Genomic DNA, 20,074 nt, shown 5'->3' with positions numbered 1-20,074 from the left:
TAAAGACATCTGGGAGGCCGTCCAAGATCTTTATTCAGACCTGAAAAATTCTTCTCAAATATTTGAGTTGAAAACTCAACTCTGGAGATCCAAGCAAAATGATCGCAATGTTACTACTCATTACAACGAATTGGTAATGTTATGGCAGGAACTTGATCAGTGTAATGATGATGTTTGGGAGAATTCAAACGACCATGCTCGCCACAAGAATAGAGAGGAAAACGACAGGGTTTACATGTTTTTAGCCGGCCTTAATCGTAGTTTGAACAAGGTCCAAGGCTGCATTCTCAGCAGGAAGCCATTGCCTTCTATTCGGGAAGATTTTTCTGAAGTTAGACTTGAGGAGTCAAGGAGAAAAATCATGCTGCGCACCACCGAACCTGGTTTCAACCTGGAACCTGAGACCTCTGCTCTTGTGTCAAGAGTTGTTGATTCTGACAACGACGGGCATAAGAAACCGTAGTGTGAGCATTGCAAAAAATCGTGGCATACAAAGGAGACGTGTTGGAAGCTTCATGGTAAACTAGCAAACTAGAACCCAAAATTCAAACGTGACAGTCACGCCTACCAAGCCACTGCTAAAGAGACTCAGGAGCCTTCTACCAACTCAGATGCACTCCCTTTTACCAGGGAGCAATTAGAACAGCTGTACAAATTGTTTCAATCTCAAAACCTGTCCTTAACTCCGTCTTGTTCTTCGGTACAGAAGGGTAACTCTCTTGCTACTGCGTTTTTAGGTGTTATTCCTTACTCTTCATTCTTGGATAATTGATTCTGGCGCAACCGATCATATGACTGGTTGCTCCAAATTGTTCTCATCCTATAGTCCGTGTGCAGGCATTAAAAGGTCAAAATTGCAGATGGTTCACTCTCTGTAATTACCGGGATAGGAACTATCAAACTCTCCATGATGTGCTCCACGTTCCCAATTTGTCAAGCAATTTTCTTTCCATCAGTAAAATTACCTCTGATCATCAATTTCAAGCTAATTTCTACTCTTCTTATGGTGAGTTACAGGATTTGACCACGGGGAGGATGATTGGTAGTGCTAAGGAAAAAGATGGACTCTTCTATTTTGATGATGGACCTAACTCGAGTAGACAATGTCAAAGTACTTGCTTAAATTCTGTTTCAGTTTTCAACGATAATGATATCATGTTATGTCATTATAGGTTAGGCCATCCTAGTTTTCAATATTTAAAATACTTGTTTCCCAATTTATTTCGGATTAAAGGTCCATCTTCTTTTCAAAGTGAGGTTTGTCAGTTTGCTAAACATCATCATGCATCCTTTTCCACCCAACCCCACAAACCAGCTACACCATTTACTGTGAATCGTAGTGATATATGGGGCCTATGTAGAACATCTACGTATTCTGGCAAAAAATGGTTTGCGACCTTTATTGATGATCACACGAGATTAAGTTGGGTTTATTTGATGAAGGAAAAATCTGAAGTGGAAACAATTTTAAAAAAAATTTACACCATGGTACAAACACAATTTCAAAAAAATATTCAAATATTGCAGAGTGATAATGGGCAAGAATATTTCAAAAACATTTCGGGCCAATTTTTTCTTGAAAAAGAAATTGTTCATCAAAGCTCTTGTGTCGACACTCCGCAACAAATGGTTTGGCTGAAATAAAAAACAAACACTTATTGGAAGTAGCTTGAGCATTGCTTTTTACCAATCAGGTACCTAAATATATTTGGGGTGAAGTCGTTCTTACTACTATATATCTCATAAATAGAACGCCTTATAAGGTTTCAAGCTTTGAAACACCTTTTGACGTTTTTCATAAGTTTTATCCAACAAATCAGCTTTCTTATTCTTTACCACTAAAGATATTTGGTTGTAACGCTTTTGTTCATATTCATAGCCATAATCGAGGAAAACTTGAAACCCCGAGCCACAACATGTGTGTTTGTTGGTTATGCTCCCACTCAAAAGGGGTATAAATGTTTTGAACCCATTTCCAAAAAAATGTATGTTACTATGGATGTTACATTCTTTGAATTACATCTATTTTACGCCTCATCTTCAGGGGGGAACCAAGACAAAGACTCAGCTGTGTTACATGATTTTTTCAAAATTGAAGACGTGCAAAATGATCCTTCTCCAACTTTGATTATTCAACCTGAAAACCCAAGCTTCATTATACCAGGAGAAAATATTATACCAAGAGAAAGTGAGTCGATTTTTTTAGATATTGAAAAGGCAAGCCTTCCTACAGTGCCATATCATGATGTTCATGTATAATGACTAACAAATGAGAAACAGAAAAACACACAACAGCGTTGGTACCATTTGACATTGTCTACTCACGACCGAGGACAACTCGAAAGAAAGGGTCTTCCAATCCTTTACACTGTCCAAAATCCAAAAACCCTCCAAGCAATGTCCTCACCGAGCCTTCAACTCATGTTTAGTCCATTTCATCTTCGAATTCTGAGTCCTCTAGTTTTTGACCCCAACTCTAATTCCAATCCTAAGTTCAATGATTCTAAACTTCCCATTTCTATCCGGAAGAGTGTGAGGTCTTGCACCCAACATCCATTGTCCAATTATGTGTCATATGAAAATCTCTCACCAGTTTTTTGTCCTTTTACCTCACAATTGTCTTGTATGGAGATTCCTAATACCGTGCAGGATGCTCTGAAAGTTCCTGAGTGGAAGGAGGCTGTCTTCGAGGAGATGAAAGCTCTTGAAAAAAATGGCACGTGGGAGTTAGTTGATCTACCAAGAGGAAAGGCAACTGTAGGGTGCAAATGGGTGTTTACAGTCAAGTATAAATCTGATGGTTCTTTAGAATGGTATAAAGCTCGATTGGTCGCCAAAGGATTCACTCAAACTTATGGCATTGATTACTTGGAGACATTTGCCCCAGTCGCAAAGCTAAACTTTGTAAGAGTTCTTTTGTCACTTGCAACTAATCGTGACTGGCCTCTGCAACAATTGGAAGTAAAAAATGCATTTCTCAATGGATACCTAGAGGAATAAGTGTACATGGATGCACCTCCAAGATTTGGTGAAAAGTTTGGCACAAAGGTGTGTAAACTGAAGAAGTCCTTATACGGGTTACAACAGTCACCAAGAGCTTGGTTTAAGAAATTCACCCAACTTGTTAAAAGTCAGGTGTATACTCAAGGGCAAGGTGATCATACCATGTTTATAAGACATTCACAGGATGGGAAGATAGCGATAATGATTGCGTATGTAGACGAAATAATTCTCATTGGAGATGACGTACTTGAGATGAACCGATTGAAGACTTCCCTCTCATCAACATTTGAGATCAAGGACTTAGGATCTTTGAGGTATTTCCTTGGAATGGAGGTTGCTCAGTCGAAGCAAGGGATTGTTGTCTCCCAACGGCAGTATGTCCTTGACCTCCTTAAGGAGACTGGGATGAGCGCTTTTAGGCCAGCAGACACTCCAATAGATCCCAATCAGAAGCTCGGGAATGACAAGGAAGGTGATCTAGTGAATACAACTCAGTATCGAAAGTTGGTAGGAAAGATAATTTACTTATCACATACACGGCCCAATATTGCTTTTGTTGTGAGTTTTGTAAGCCAGTTTATGCATTCACCCTACGAGAAACATCTTGAAGCAGTTTATCAGATTCTAAGATATTTGAAAAGTACACCAAGCAAGGGTTTACTCTTCCATAAGATCACACAGCTGAACATAGAGGCAAACACTAACGCAGATTGGGCGGCCTCTGTTATTGACAGGAGATCCACGTCAGCATACCGTACTTATGTCTAGCAAAATACGGCCACATGACGAAGCAAGAAACAGAATGTGGTTGCAAGGAGCAGTGCCGAGGCAGAATATAGGGCTATGGCTAATGGAGTCTTTGAGATGCAATGGCTGAACAGAATTCTGGAAGAGCTGCGGTGCCAGCAAACATGCCAATGAAGTTGTATTGTGACAACAAAGCTGCCATAAGTATTGCTCAAAAACCAGTACAACATGATCACAAGAAGCATGTAGAGATTGACAGACATTTCACAAAAGAGAAGATTGATAGTGGAGCTGTTTGCATGCCTTTTGTTCCTACTACTGAAAAAATAGTCGATATCCTCACCAAAGGACTTTTCAGACCTAGTTTTGAGTTCTTTGTAAGCAAGGTAGGCATTATAGATATCTATGTTCCAACTTGAGGGGGGGTGTCGGATTTCAAGGGAATAAATTAGGAAATTTTATTTTTTGCAAATAAAATCTAAAATTGCTATTTCAGATTCTAGTAGTTTATGTTTCCGGTTTTCTAGCCTAGAGATCTGCTGATTTTGTGGCCTTTCCTAATTTGGTGGCCTTCCTCTACTATTTATCTTGTAATCATGTCTCGTGAAATTTAATAAGAATGGTTATTCTTCTTCTCAAAAAGCCTTCAACATGGAACAGATAAACTATTCCCAAATTCTACCATAAGAATTTCTATTCCCATCCTACTCCATGTCAAGTGAAATGATACAAGCTATTGCATGAGTATTTATTTCAAATTGCACAATATTTGGTTTGGGGAATGGAATTGAAGCAAGAAGAAATCTAGGAAGAAATTGAATTGCTATCAGAATTTCTGTATTTGGATAGTCCCATACAATGACTTGCTATAATTGAATGAAAAATAATTCAATTTTCAAATCAAACATACTGCAATTTCAAATTAATTACAACGATAATTCCTTTCTAGTTTTCAGTATTTTTCAGTGGCGGATTTAATGGAATAAAAATGAAGCCATTTTTTTTAAAATACTCCTAATGCAAAATTAATTAATTTTGTAATCATTCAAGTAAATGACTTTAACTAAACCTTATTTCATTGAAAATTTCTGCATTTTTGGATCTTCATGATTTTTACATTTACATTTTTAAAAACACAAAAAACATTATTGTTATTATTATTGATCCTGTCATTGTTATAATTGTTGTTGTTGTTCTTTTTCGTTTTCTTGGATAAGAAAAAATTATTAAGGAACAAGCAAGGTAGAATAATAGGACAAAACATTGTCTGAAAAACAAAGCAACAACAAAAAAGTAACAAAAGAGCTGCCTTCCAATCCCTTCAATGGTCAGGCAGCAACTAACGGCAAAAAAACCCAAATGAGTGGCCCAAAGAGATGCTAAGAACACAACTCTTTCCTTTAACTGACAAAGACAGGTTGAGCAATCCTTGAAGGTTCTATGCAAACTGGGAAATGAACTTCTTGGGGCTGGCTTGAGAAATAATGCCACTAACTCTAGTCTTCCGCTCATTTCAATGAATCCCATATTTACCTTTTCTCACCTTGTGCCATGGGGAGTTAACCTAGATCTCCACAGAATCCGGCAAAAGAAAGTCAAGCATCAGTCTCAAAAAAGCCCACACCACATTGGGCACTCTAAAAATGGATAGAAGTAAATATAAATGTTGGAGAGGAAGACACCAAATAAGTGTAACCCAATCCCCAAGAGATGGAAACACACTCTTCCACCCCTCCAACCTCCTACCAACCATCTAGATCACACTGTCCCAAAAAGCCACAAAGTTCCGATTGGACCCAAGAGGGAGACCAAAATAGGGCAGCAACAATCTAACGAACTATAAGGCCCCAGAATTTTAAGCCTCTCTATGCCCTACCTGCCACCCCACTCTTGGTCAAGCTGATCTTTCACCACAAAATCTTTTAAAAATTTTCCAGCAAAATAATTAACTTCTTGAATTTCTCAACATTGTCCTCAAGAAACAGCATAGTACCCAATAGATAAACCTCTGATTGCTGCTAGACCCTCAGCATGCAAAAGCATCCAGATCCCTTTGCTGGAAGCCCTAAACCACTTTCTACGTGGACCATTAACAATGACAGACAGGTAGGTTGAGATCAAATAACTCCAATCCACTTCCTCCACACATCCTCAAAACCTTTCCTAACAATTACCTTCTCCAAAAAAAAAAAACAAAAAAAAAATAAATAAATAAATGTGACCAATTATTATAGTTGCCATTGCTACGAATGGAATTGTAATTCCTACTTGCAGGAAGTCTGGAAATTAGCATTATGTCCAAATTCAACCCACACTCATTTACACAAGCCGAACATCGAATTGAGAATTGAGGCCTCAATTTCGATTCCATTCCAGCCCTAATTCTATAAACTAAATTATTATATGCCAATCCAATTTTTACATCCCCCCACCCTATTTTATTCTATTCCGTGAATGAAAAGTGACCTAAATCTAAAAATTAACGTTGACATCAAGTTTGCATCTATGATCTGCATGTTTGTGCTACGATTCCAAAACCAACTGAGATTTCCAATAATGTGTTAGAATTCCCAAATCAATTGGGATTTCAATTTAATTTTATGACCCAAATCAATTGGGATTTCTAATTAATGTGTTATGATTCCCAAGTCAATTGAGAATTTGGGATTTTATTTAATGTTCGGATTTTTATTTAATGTGATAGGATTCCCAAATCAATTAGCATTGGGTCCATTAAGGACTTGGATTGGGATATTTTAAATTCCTAATAGGAGTCGAGTTCCCTACACTATATATATGTAACACTGCAGGGCTTTTTCATTCAAGCAATAACATAATCCATAGCCTTCGGTTAATTTGAAGGCAGATCTCCTTGAAGTGATCAACCCTATTTTCTCTTTTTATTTTCCATCCTTTCAATTTCCACTTTCTCTACAATAAAACCCCAAGGTCTCAGAGTTGATGTTCTTGTGGATGTCATTAACCCGCTGACAAAAGCAAGATCTTGGATTTCTTGATCTTCATTCATATGCAGTAGCCTCAGAAAATTCAGCAGAGACCCAGATGGAAGCTAGGGTAAAAGCTGAACTTAGCACTATGTTTAAGACTTTATTTGAAGAGATTCTGGCATCACTATCTAAACTACTTGTTACATCTTCCAATAAAGAGAGAGAAGATGATGCCTCTACATTGACTAATTATAGAGAGCAGTCATACATGCACGAATGAGGTTACCAAGGAGACCGTGATCATCGTCTTTTCTCATATGAAGGTGGAATTTCCCCAGTGAGACAATGATGACCCTACTAGTTGGGTTTATAGTGCTGAAAAATTCTTTTGTTTCACCGCAGTCGAGAAACATCTAAATTCGAGATTGCTGCTATTTCTCAGGATGGCAATGCTATTCAATGGTATATGATTGGTTTGAAGCTCATCATGGAATGCCATCGAGGGAAAATTTTGTTTCTAGATTACTTGTCCAATTTCAGCCATTGGATATGAGAATATTGCGGGAGAGCTTGCCAAAATACGCCAAACTAGCATTGTCATAGAGTACTAGACACGATTTTAGAGGCTATGAAAAAAGACTAAAGATTGGAGTGAAAGCCAATTCATCGATACTTTTATCGAATGTCACCTACTTGACATTCGTGGTGAGGTCAAAGTGCGTTGGCTACAGACTATGGCCGCAGCAATTTCCTTTGCATGGTTAAAAGAAGAGAAGTCAGGAGAAGAACGACGTCACTCCAGCAAGACCCAAGCAAAATGTCAGCGGCACTATCACACCACCGGCTCCTCACAATCCTTCTACCAAACAATTGACTCAGGAAGAATTGAATGAACGAATGACAAAGGGATTGTAATGGCATTAATGAGAAGTGGTACAGAGAGCTTCGTTGCTCCGTTGCAAAAAGGGACAACTCTTGATGGTTGAAACAATGGAGGAGCCAGAAGAGGTTGAGGATGACTGCATTGATTGTATGGAACCTGATGACAATAATGAATATATGACATCATCAGTTCAACCTTTAGCTAGGTATATGCTAATCCTCAAACCATGCAAATAAATGGCTTCCTGAAATGCCAACTTGTTACTATCTTAATTGATTGAGTAGCACTAATAGTTTCAAGAACACTAAAATTGCTAAACAGCTATCCTATTCTATTGAGCAATGTGAAAAGTTTGATGTGAAGATTGCAAATGGAAGGACCTTGACACGTCAAAGCAAGTGTGCTAAGGTTAAACTTACTATGCAGATTCATGGATCGTATGTTGATTTCGGCAGAATCATGGGTTGAATGTTGATTTCTTTTTGCTGCCACTAGAAGACAACGAAGTGGTTTTAGGTATTGAATGGTTAAAAGGACTTTAAGTGATATAGCTTGGAATTTTTCTAAACAGGTGATGAAGTTCATCATGAACGGCCAAAGAGTGACTCTAAAAAGCAAATGTTATGGTAATGTCACTACAATTTCAAGCCATCATATGGAGAAGCTCCTTAAAAAGGAGCAACATGGCTGCCTAGTACAACTTCAAGCACGAGAGGAGTTAGAACATCAATCTGACCAGGATAAAGGGCTGCAATCTTTTATTTCATAATATTTTGACCTATTTGTGGAGCCACAGGCCCTGTGGCCACCTTAGCAAACACATGATTACCACATTCCTCAATTGCCAGGTAATGTCGCTACAAATGTTCATCCTTATCACTACCCTTATTTTTAGAAAGCAAAAAAAAGAAAATACCGAAAGAAATGTTAGATGCTGGCATAATTCAATCAAGCGTCAATCCATATTCTTCTCCTGCCTTATCAGTGAAGAAGAAGCATGGCTCTTGGCAGATGATTGTTCAAGCGCTATACAAGAATGCTGTGAAGGATTAATATCCTATCCCTGTTCTGAATGACTTGTTAGATAAATTTCGAGGTACCCAGAAGTTCACAAAACTCGACCTGAGATCAAGCTATCACCAAATTCAGGTACATACAAGGTCTTAAATTTCGATTTTGAGTCAAATTTCGAATCTTCAAAAGTGCGAAAATTTCAACAAAAAATTCAATTTTGATGTCAATTTTGATTTCAATTTGAAAAAATAATGGAAATCAGCAGTTAAGTACGGAATTCTTTTATGCAACTTTTGAAATAGTTAATAGATGAAATAATATAAGTTTTACGCCTAATATATTACAAGTTAAATACATTTATGTTGTGTATGAGGTGGAAAAATTGTATTAAACATATTCAATAAATAAAAATGAAATTCTTAAAATCATTTAAATATTATTTATTGTACAAATAATGATAATTTAGACAACAATGGCTAGGTAAAATATACTGTAGCAACTTGTTAAAAAAAGGCAGCCCACTGCACAAAGCTCCCACATATGCGGGGTCCGGCGAAGGGGCGGACCACAATGGGTCCATTGTACGCAGCCTTACCTTGAATTTTTGCAAGAGGCTGGTTCCACACCTCGAACCTGCGACCTCCAAGCAAGTTTTTTCTTTCATATAATTTCAAAAGCTCTTGTAATAATTTTTATGTTTCAATAAAAGAATAAATTAAATTAAGAGAGAAATATCACTTTGCTCCTAAATCTCTCATTTGAATTTCGAGCAAATTTCAATCTATAGTTAAAACTTCGACAAGTTTCACAAAAATTTCCAGATTTCGATAAATTTTGAATGATTTGTCAAAATTTCAATGGAAATTATGTAAAATCGAGCCATTTCAATTCGAAGGTGACGAAAATAAAAAATTTTGACGATTTCGTCAAAATTTAAGACCATGTGTACATAAGGAAGACAATCAAAGACTGCATTTAAAAAACACAATGGCTATTACTAGTTCATGGTTATGCCCACCCAAGGTCTTAAATTTTGATTTTGACTAAAGCTTAGAAGCTCCAAACGTACAAACATTTCTATGGAAATTTCGATTTTGATTTGAAAAAATTATGGATATTAGTACTAAAGAATGGTATTCTTTTATTAAACTTTAGAAATGGATAATAGGCATTATAATGTAAGTTTTAGGAGTAATGTATTCAAACTAAATACATCTATGTTGTGTATGAGGTGCAATAGTTGTAATAAATGTGTGTATTAAACATATTTGTAGAGTAAATTCATAGCATAATATGTAATAAACATATTCATAATATAATATGTGCATTACTTAAATTCCGTTAATGTAAATGAAATCCATAAATCAGATATATATTATTTATTATTATACAAATAAAGATAATTTGGACATAAATGATTAAATAAATTGTTGTTGTGGGTTTTTATTTATTATTATACAAATAAAGATAATTTAGACATAAATGATTACATAAATTGTTGTCGTAGGTTTACTCTTTCATACAATTTCAAAAGCCTTTGTAATAATCTTTTTCCCATTAAAAAATAAGATAAATTAAAAGAGAAATTTTACTTTCCATATAAATCTCACATTTGAGATCTAAGGAAATTTCATTGTACAATGAAAAAAATTTGATAACTTTCACTAAAGTTTTGAGATTTCGATAAATTTTGAATGATTCGTTGAAATTTCAATGAAAATTATGCAAAACAGAAATTGACTAGCATATCAATTTCGAAGGTGATGGAAAGAAGAAATTTTGACAAAAATTCCGGCAATGTCGTGGAATTTTAAGACCACGGTTGTGCCTTTTGGTTTAACCAACGCACTTTTGACCTACCAAAGTCTCATGAATGAAATTTTCCAACCTTACCTATTCTAAGGTTCAAGTGCAGCCACAATCAATTTTAGATCGCCGAGTGGTCAAATCTAGAAGTCGAGACATCACAAAAGTTTTAATTCACTGGTCCCACTTACGAGCTGAAAATGCTTGGAGGAGAGATTCCTGGGGTTTATCACTGCTCAACCTTAAGGACAAGGGTAATTTGAAGGAGGCAAGAATGTTAGGATTCCCAAACCAATTGGGATTTCTAATTAATGTGTCAAGATTCCCAAATATATTGGGATTTCTATTTAATGTTATGATTCCCAAATCAATTGGGATTTCTAATTAATGTGTTATGATTCCCAAATCAATTGGGAATCTATTTAATTTTGGAATTTTTATTTAATGTGTTAAGATTCCCAAATCAATTAGGATTGGGTCAACTAAGGACTCGATTGGGTTACTTTACATCCCTAATAGGAGTAGGGTTCCCTGTGCTATATTTATGTTACCCTACAGGGCATTTCACTCAAGCAATAACATAATTATAGACCTTGGCTAATTTGGAGCAGATTCCCTTAAAGTGATGAACTCTACTTCTCTTTCTATTTTCCATCCTTACAATTTCCCCAATTTCTCTACAATTAAATCCTAGGGTCTTATCAACTTATACATGTTATATATTCTACAAGTCTACAACTAAATCAACATTCCAGAGTTATATTTATTTACTAAGCCATGTGAGAATGAAATTTAGAGAACTACCCCCTCACTCTCCATCCCCCAAAAATACGCTTCATAGTCTTTAGGTACTCACAACCAAAACTATAACGTGACTATCGGCAATTTTAAGAAAAAATAGAATAATATACACACACATACTACATATAAAAGCAAGAGTGATTAGGAGCTTTTATGCTTGAAACAAATACCCTTCTTTATTCACCAAGTTTCAATTAGGGGTGGCAAAATGGGTTCACGAGCTGGTTCCGGACGGGTTGGGAACGAGTCAGGACGTAAACGGGTCAAGGTTAAACAAGTCACGGCCTTATAAACCCTAACCCTCCCGTTTATTAAACAGACGGATCACGGATTACTCGTTTAAAAATATAATTTAATTATTTTAAAATTTAAAGCAAAGAAATTAAATTATCAAAAGCAGATCTCTCATCTCTCATCTCTCAATCAGTCTCTCTTGGTTGAGGGAGGAGGAGAAGAAGAAGAAGAGGTTTAAATCAAAATCAGATCTTTAAGGATTTGAATTTTGAAGGCCTTTCACCTTGTCATCTTCGAAGAGCATGACAACCCCGCCTGTGCCACACCGGAGGTGCTGAGACTGAGTTGCAGCAGTTGAGGACCTGAGGACGGGACAACGAATCGAGGAGCTGGACTAAAGCAACAGGAGGACTAGAGGAGGCAGCCGCAGCAAGGAATTAGGGATAGGATTTAGGGTTTTCTCATTTCTGGGTTTCGGTTATTGTCGTATTGAACAAGAGCCAAGTAAACGGGTCACCCGCCCTAAAGCCAGATTGACCCGTTTATAAATGAGCGGGTCATGGGTTGACCTATTTATAAACGGATTGACTTTCATAAACTCGGACACGTTTTAACCGAGCAGGTCACGGGTGACTTGTTGGGTCTGAACCCGTTTTGCTAGGCCTACTTTCAACTCTTTTTCTCTCACCAAGTTTGGGATTTGAGTTCGACAAGAATGTGAAACCAAGTTCTAAATTAGAAAAGATCAACAAATTTACTAGAAGATCCTCTCTCATCTCTACTTTTTTATTCACATTATGTATGCCCTCGGTGGACTTCTTATTAAAGCTAACAAGGAGGGTATGTTCAAAGGAATCCAAATTGATAGAAATGGATCCAAGATAGAATTATCTCACCTCCTCTACGCAAATGACCCGATCATTTTTTGTGGTGCTCATCCTAAATATATTCTGAACTTAAGAGGTATCCTTCTGTGCTTTGAGGCTATTTCGAGTCTTAAAGTCAACTTTCGAAAAAGCAAGCTTATGTAGTTATCCCTATCGACTCAAATTTCATCCCCTACAAGATATTCTGGCTGTAGGTTGGGGAACCTCCCATGAAATATCAAGGGCTGCCTCTTAGAGCTAAGTTTAAACATAAAAATCCCATTGTAAGGAAACTTGAGAAAAACATGCATGTAGAAGAGAAACTACATTTCAAAAGGTAGAAAATCTACCCTCATCAAGAGCACTCTCTCATATCTCCTCGTATACTACATGTCCTTGTTCTCTATCCCTAGCTCAATCGCTCAAATACTCGACACTGTTCAAAAAAAGATTCCTTTGAGCCATCACAGTGGATGTTTTAAGTACCATACATCAAATGGAAAATTGTCAAACCTCCTCTTTAATGAGAAGGTTTAGGTGTTAAATTTTTCTTGTTGTGTTTGACAAAGCTTTATTGGACAAATGGCTTTGGAGATTTATGAAGGAGAAACTTTTGATTAGAGAATATTATTGTGGCTAAATATGGGCTTGATCGTAACGGTTGGATATCCAAAGAAACTTGCGAGCCTTTCAAAGTGATGGCTTGAAAATGGATTACAAAATGGTTGGGATAAAATCTTTTCTTCAATGAATCAAGGTGGATAATGAAGACAGAATCTTTTTCCGGCATGATATTCAGTCTGGAACATCTCTTCACATCCAACATCCTAATCTCTTCTATTTGGCAAAGGACAAAAAGGCAAGAGTTGGCTAGCATTTCCACCTTCCTAAGAAAGATTCATCCTAGACATCCCATTTGTGAGGAATGCTAATGATTTGGAACTTAACAACTATGCTAATGTTCTTGGAAAAAATTATATTGTTCACCCTTTGAGCAACTGGATGATCCAAGGTGGACCCTCAACAAAAATGGCATTTTTTCCTGTCAATTCTTTCTCTAGGAATCTAACAAAAGGGTTGAGGTCAGCCTCATAGTGTGCCAGAAAAACATCTGGAATACTCCAGCCCCCAGCAATAAAGTAAAAAACAGATATTATAGCAGGAAATGAATAGTTATCTTGGGGGCAGGTGAACTTATCAACACGCTATTCTCTCTTTTTCCATCTAATTGGTTTATGTTCATGTTAGGATAACAAGACCGTTAGAAATCCTTTATTTTGTCAACCAAAGTTGCCTTCATTGCATGGGAAAACTGCCCTAGGGGAAATTCATCCCATCAATAATCATCAGAAAGGAGCCCTAACTCTGGGAAATTCATCCCATCAATAATCAATTGATCACATGCTCCCCCATTGTCTATGGACTTGGAACTTTCCAAACCTTGCGCTAGTTATGAGGAGGCAGCAGTGGCACCTCCTTGTTGCACTTTAATGAAAATGACTAGGTTTCCTAAATTTCATCTTGTTCTCTCTTCCTCTCTCCCTTGGACGTACGCGGTACGCCACACTTTCTCTACTAATAATAATAATATTTATAATAATAATAATTCCTCGAGAGGATGAGAGAGTGGTGAGAGATTTTCTTTGGTCAATAGGGATCATTTGGTTAGCTGGGAGATTGTAAGTCTCAAAAAAAAAAATTGGTGGGGCGGAGGGTGTGTGCGTGTGGAGGCAGGAGTTTGTTGGGGCCTTGAAAATTTGGTGTCCAAAAACATTGCCTTAATGGGTAAAACTCTTTGGCATTTTGAAGGAAAATCCCTGAGATTAAAATAAAATTTCACAAGGGTAGTGAGTGGGATGCCAATATGGGGCTAAGATGCTCTTTTGAAAGCCCTTGGAAGTGTATTTTGCATATCCATCCTCTATCTATCCGGAAGGGGAGCTTAGGCACAACGGTAAGGTTGTTGCCATGTGACCTGGAGGTGTCATGGATTCGTGGCGTAGAAACATCCTATTGCAAAAATGCAAGGTAAGGCTGTGTACTATAAACCCATTGTGGTCCACCCCTTCCCCGAACCCCGCATACGCGGAAGCTTTGTGCACCAGGCTGCCCCTTTTCTTATTACACCAAATTTATTGTAGGCAATGGAAACTGCATCAAGCTTTGTGAAGACACTTGGATGGGTCAATCCCCACTTTGCACTTCCTTAACTCAGTTGCATAAGCTTTCCTCTTTATATATGGATCTTTCTTATCCTTATTACATTGAAATGGGTATAAACTCTCTTGGGATTTTCATTTTCACAGGTCTCTTACTGATAGGGAGGTATTGGAGCTCTCTTATTTGTAAAGACTTGGTGGAAAATATTTGTCATTGCACCAGGAGGGAAAATTGGTTTTGAGTTCTAGACTCTTCAAGGGTGTACTCTTGCAAATCTTTTCTTGAGTTTCTTGACCCTTGCAAATCTGTCTTTCCTGCTTCATTGTGCCACTTGGAAGGGCCCAAGTCCCCTCTTATATTAAGGCTTTTACTCAGTTAGTTGCTCTTACTGTAGTTTGTTGCAGAGCAGAAGGCCTTTTAAGGCTCTATCTCCAGTTTGTCCATCATGCTTTGTAAGTTCAAAAACTGCTACTTACTCATTCCTTCACCATACATTTTTTCGGAGGGTTTAAAAGAAACACTTTGAATTATTGGAGAGTATTGGGTTTGAGCATAATTGGTAGAGCATTTGTCAAGCATCTCTTTTAGAGATTTGGAAATAGCAGAGATGGTTCAGCCTTGTGAAGATGTTGGCTTTTTGCTGTATTGTAAGGTATTTATTTGGAGAGCAATGCTTGCATTTTTTTCACAGGGATAAAGCTATATTCTCTGTGCTCAAGGATAGGATACAGTATATGGCATCAGTTTGGGCTTTTGCAGCTGGTTAAAGGGCTGCCTTTTTTTTTTTCATCTTCAGTGTGATTCTGGATGGAAATTTTGTTTTCACCATCTTTTTTTTAACTTTTTGGTTCTCATCTCTTATAAGAAGGATTACTTATGCCCGTTTTTGTATATCCTATACTCTACAATAAAATTTCTTCTTTTCCTACCCCAAGAATAGTTGTAATAATAATAATTCCTCAGTTAAAATGCTATAAAGTCAACCAAAACTCAATCTGTAAAAATCTGATTCTTGTTACAAAACGATGTCATCAAATTATTAAATTTAGATTATTTATATTTTTGGCACTCAAATCTTGTATGTGGCTCATGGGAGCTCACATGCATGTGAATATATATAAAAAGGAAATTATTTTCAAGTCCAGCAAGCTTAACATCAAACATGCACACTTATTAATCAATGACGCATGCAAAAAAGCACCTTTGGAATCTTTAGGTGCAATAAGAATGCAGCATGTACCTGAGCTAAGGCCTGGTAACCCGCAAAGAAACTTCTCTTTTTTATCTTTTCAGTGGAAACCTTATAGTTCGTGAACCCATGCACTTCAAGAAATCTCTTATATAATTTTCTCTGCAAGGGAGAAAGCTTCACAGCTATTACAAAGACAGTTTTGGGTGGCAAGTCCTTCTTCACCACATTCATGTCCATTCTTTGGACAAAACCTTTTAATTGTTCATAGAGGATGTGAGATCGCTGGTTCATGATTTTTACATCCTCAGACGTTGAATTTGTATGCTGACCATTTTCTATGGGATTCTGGAAGCTGCAAAAATGGAAATGACATTGAGGGTTATGGAACTAAAGCTTAAAAAAGGTAAAAAATAATCAACATCATATCAGGGAAGAAGGCTTGCCGGTTCCTAAATTCATGGCTGCTGCCAAGAAATCCCTCTCTTACAAAATCAACCATCTGCCCCAGACAAAATTTCAATAGGAATCACAACAGATAATAACTTCACATGCTTTGCAAAATAATAAACCATAAGTAAACTTACACAATAATATTCCATAAGATTGTTCTGCAACGGCGATCCAGTTAACGCAATCCGTCTCTGACACTTCACTTGCTTCAAGGCTTGAGTAGTATCAGCCCTGGTGTTCTTGATCATGTGGGCCTCATCACAAACCAGTATATCAGGTCCATCCTAATGAAGAAATGTATATTATATGAAATCATAGAAATAGATTTTTTTTTTTTTTTTTAAAAGGTTCCCAGATTTGCACTTGTCTATGAAAAATAGGTTTCCTTTAATAAAACAGGACCACATATTATGATGCACAATAACTTATGCTGTCAGAAAACTTTCATGTAAAATGAGGAACTTTTTCACAAATTTTCCATTAAAAGATGCAAAACCGAAAATTCAGGTGTCAGTATGGTTGATACTTAAAAATAAATAAATAAATTATCACAGTATTTTATACCCTTGCAAACTTGAGTTGAGATTTCCCTATCAAATATAAAACTAAATCATTGATTAAAGTAGTGATCTACAAGAGCACAGAGAACCATCATGGTCATGTTTCATCATTGTCATTGATTGGGGCAGAGAGAAGACCATGCATCATTTTGGATTGAAGAATTACAAGTTTTCCCCCATTGGTTGACACCCCCCATTAAAGATTTTAAATGGAAAAAAAAAGGTACAACTTTAAAAAATTATTTTAATCACTCGATATGGATATACAAATTATATCAAAAATTACACCTTTCATCCATTATCCATCATTTTGAGTGATGGTCGCTAGCATTTTACATTAATTCTCCAATCTACCAAAGGTTACGCAGCAATATATAAAAAAATAAATAAATATATCTGTGTGTGTTTAAATCTTTGCCTATTACATCAGCATTCAAGAATTATGTCCAACGGTGCCCACCAAAAAGACATAAAATAAAAATATATATTATAGTCACAAGGCAGAAAAATAAGGGCACATTGCGAGAAATATATTGGACTAGACTACTTGAACTGGAATCTCCAGGTCATCCTGACCCACATTGCATCTTAAGGTCAATAAACAATTACACATCAAAGTTTTTTTGTTTTTTTTTTTTTTTTTGGAATTTTAATATCGCAAAACTTTCATGCATAATGCACATGACCCATAACCAATGATTTTAAAGAATATAATAGTTTTAAAACTGCAGGTCAATGGAAATTTATAATCTTCTTAACTTCAAAATAACAGATTATTTGAACAAATAAATTTGCAGCTGACACCATCAAGACACATTCCATTACAGTACTAAAAAGTTCTCACTTGTACAAAAAATATTTTATTAAAAGATAAGAGAATATCAATGAGGATGATGTATCCTCCCAGAAAGACATAACAAGAAGGAAAAGAGAAATAATAGAGAAATGATAAAATGCAGGAGACATCAAGACAATAACCCAACCAATCCCACTAAAAGTAAGATCAAGGTTCAACTCAACCACTCTAACGCGAAGTTGAATAGATACATTTTAAAATTTTAGCACGGTTCTACTACTCTATTTCATCTCGAATTTCTTTTGAGGGTGGATGGGTGGGTAAGAGTAGGAGGAACGAATGACACGGTTACATTACCACTTCACCTAAAAGCTTAACCTATCAAGTTGTGGGCCAAACAATTATATCAAGCTTTAACACTCCACATGTGCAGCCCGACAACATATGGAAAGACAAACACACTATAAATAACACCGATCATGAGGAATACAATAATTTTGTTTTAACACCACACAGCAAGCGCAGGCAACAAGATCAGAACCCAGGACCTCCTGGAAACCCGCACTGATACTACGTAGGATTACCACTTTAGCTTGTGGGCCAACAATGTATAACAGACATGAACCTAGGGAAGCCCACTTGAGGGGGTGCTGGAAAGTAATCTAACTGCCTAACTAGCCCCAAATTTTCATTTCATCTTAAATTACTTGAAATCAACAGTTGTCAAACCAACAGTTTGCATACTGGTTCAACTCCAAAAGCAATGATTTAAACTAAAATTTGAAAGCCAAAGAAATCACCTGAAGGGCACAGCAAATTTCTCTAGCCATGTGTCGATCCTTTACATGCTTACCCAATGATAAGTTTCGAAAGGCAGCATATCCAATCAAGAAGACGCCACCTTTAGCTCTCCACTTTGCTAGCAGTTCTACTCTCCTCTCCCTAATAGAATGGAACCATATCACCAAAAAAACATTTCACAGAAGTTAATGATTTCGAATGATTACAAAAATGGAAGGACTTAAATCAATTGAATAAAAATTTAAAAAGATAATCATTCCGATGATAATGCAGGAGGTTGGCAATTTTTTAGTGGATTAGTGAAAAGAAAATGTTCCACTAAAAAACCTCAAAGGAATAAACCAAGTACACTCATTGCACATAAAAAAAATAATTATATATATATATATAAAAGTTTCAGAAGAAATTCGTGAATGGAGCAAAATCACTGTGTAGCCAAAAGCAAACGGTAATGATTATTTTATGATAGGAAAAAGAAACAAAGAGAGTTTATTTAAGAGAGGAGAAGAGTACAAAAAAGGAGCATAAGAAATCTTCCTTAGAAAATAAAAGAACTAAAAGAATTAAAAATTAAACAACACCCCCGCCAGTCATGCTGCTGGTCTGAAAAGGACAATCCTCTAAAGCAACTAGCAGCATTCCACATTGCATAGACAAACACATCTTCTTTCCCCTGAATATGCATGCACTCCACATTTTTGGCTCCAACCAAATCTCCCATGAAACAGCAAAGAACCCAAACCACCACAGTGCCAAGCTATCTATACTCCTCTCAGATCCAGAAAAAGAAACAGCCAAAACAACCTCCAAGAACTCCAGATACCCAATTTTCTCCAAAGAACCAAATAAATTATTTCTGCACCCTTCATGAAAAAAGCAATGAAGAAACAACTGAGAAAATAGATTCTGAACTGTCAAACATAAATAATTCATGTACGGGCATAAAACCTTAAAAGAACCTTACTCTTCAACAGATTGTTAGTGTTAACTCAATCAAGAGATGTTTTTATGCATCAAATGCTCAAAAAAGGAGAAAATATTTATAGGAATACTCCCCTGATGAATTCAGGGCCCACAACTGATAACCCATCCCAAAAGAAAGGCAATTACCCTCCAATAAACATAATAAGGATGGAAGCTCCAACACCTCCCTATCATTAACAGACCTACAGAAATGGGAGTCCCAAGAGATATCATCCTCAATTGAAAAGGAGGAGGAGGAGAACAAAATAGGTTGTTTGTGCAAAGAGGACAGCCAATATAAAGGAGAAAAAGAAGTGCAGAGTGATGAATCACCCACCCAAATATCTTCCCAACCAAATGTAGAGACCATGGTCTTAAATTTCCACAAAATTGTCGAAATTTCCGTCAAAATTTCCGATTTCCGTCGCCCTAGAAATCAAAATGTCAGTCGATTTCCGTCTTGCATAATTTCCGTCGAAATCTCAACAAATCATCCGAAATTTATCGAAACCTCGAAATTTATCGAAACCTCAAAATTTTAGCTAAATTTGTCGAAATTTTAACTATACAATGAAATTTCATCAAAATTCAAACGAGAGATTCAAGACTGAAGTGAAATTTCTCTTTTAATTTATTTTATTGAAACAAAAGGTTACCACAAGTACTTTTGAAATTATATGAAAAAATAAACTTATAGTAATATTTTATTTAACCATTCATGTCTAAATTATCAATATTTGTATAATAAATAATATTTAAATGAATTATGAATTTCATTTGCATTAATTGAATCTGTTTAATGTACATTATCTTACAAACATGTTTGATACACATACTATTTTAAAACTTT

At 36.4% G+C, this 20,074-nt stretch overlaps 1 protein-coding gene across 5 annotated transcripts in view; it reads right to left on the bottom strand.

The window, feature by feature from the left end:
* Positions 1 to 20,074, bottom strand: part of LOC131153535 (protein CHROMATIN REMODELING 20) — a 119,580-nt gene that overhangs the window by 27,076 nt on the left and 72,430 nt on the right. For all 5 annotated transcript variants that reach the window (XM_058105887.1, XM_058105890.1, XM_058105888.1 and 2 more), the window contains 4 exons: positions 18,261 to 18,402; positions 16,239 to 16,388; positions 16,098 to 16,153; positions 15,703 to 16,006 (listed from right to left, as the gene is read on the bottom strand). In XM_058105887.1, the coding sequence (XP_057961870.1) occupies positions 15,703 to 16,006; positions 16,098 to 16,153; positions 16,239 to 16,388; positions 18,261 to 18,402 (652 nt within the window). The remainder of the gene's footprint in view (positions 1 to 15,702; positions 16,007 to 16,097; positions 16,154 to 16,238; positions 16,389 to 18,260; positions 18,403 to 20,074) is intronic.

The sequence above is a fragment of the Malania oleifera genome, chromosome 4 (assembly GCF_029873635.1).
Source record: "Malania oleifera isolate guangnan ecotype guangnan chromosome 4, ASM2987363v1, whole genome shotgun sequence".
NCBI lineage: Eukaryota > Viridiplantae > Streptophyta > Magnoliopsida > Santalales > Ximeniaceae > Malania > Malania oleifera.
Note: the sequence above shows the minus strand (reverse complement) of the source record. Positions and strands in the feature narration are given on the sequence as shown.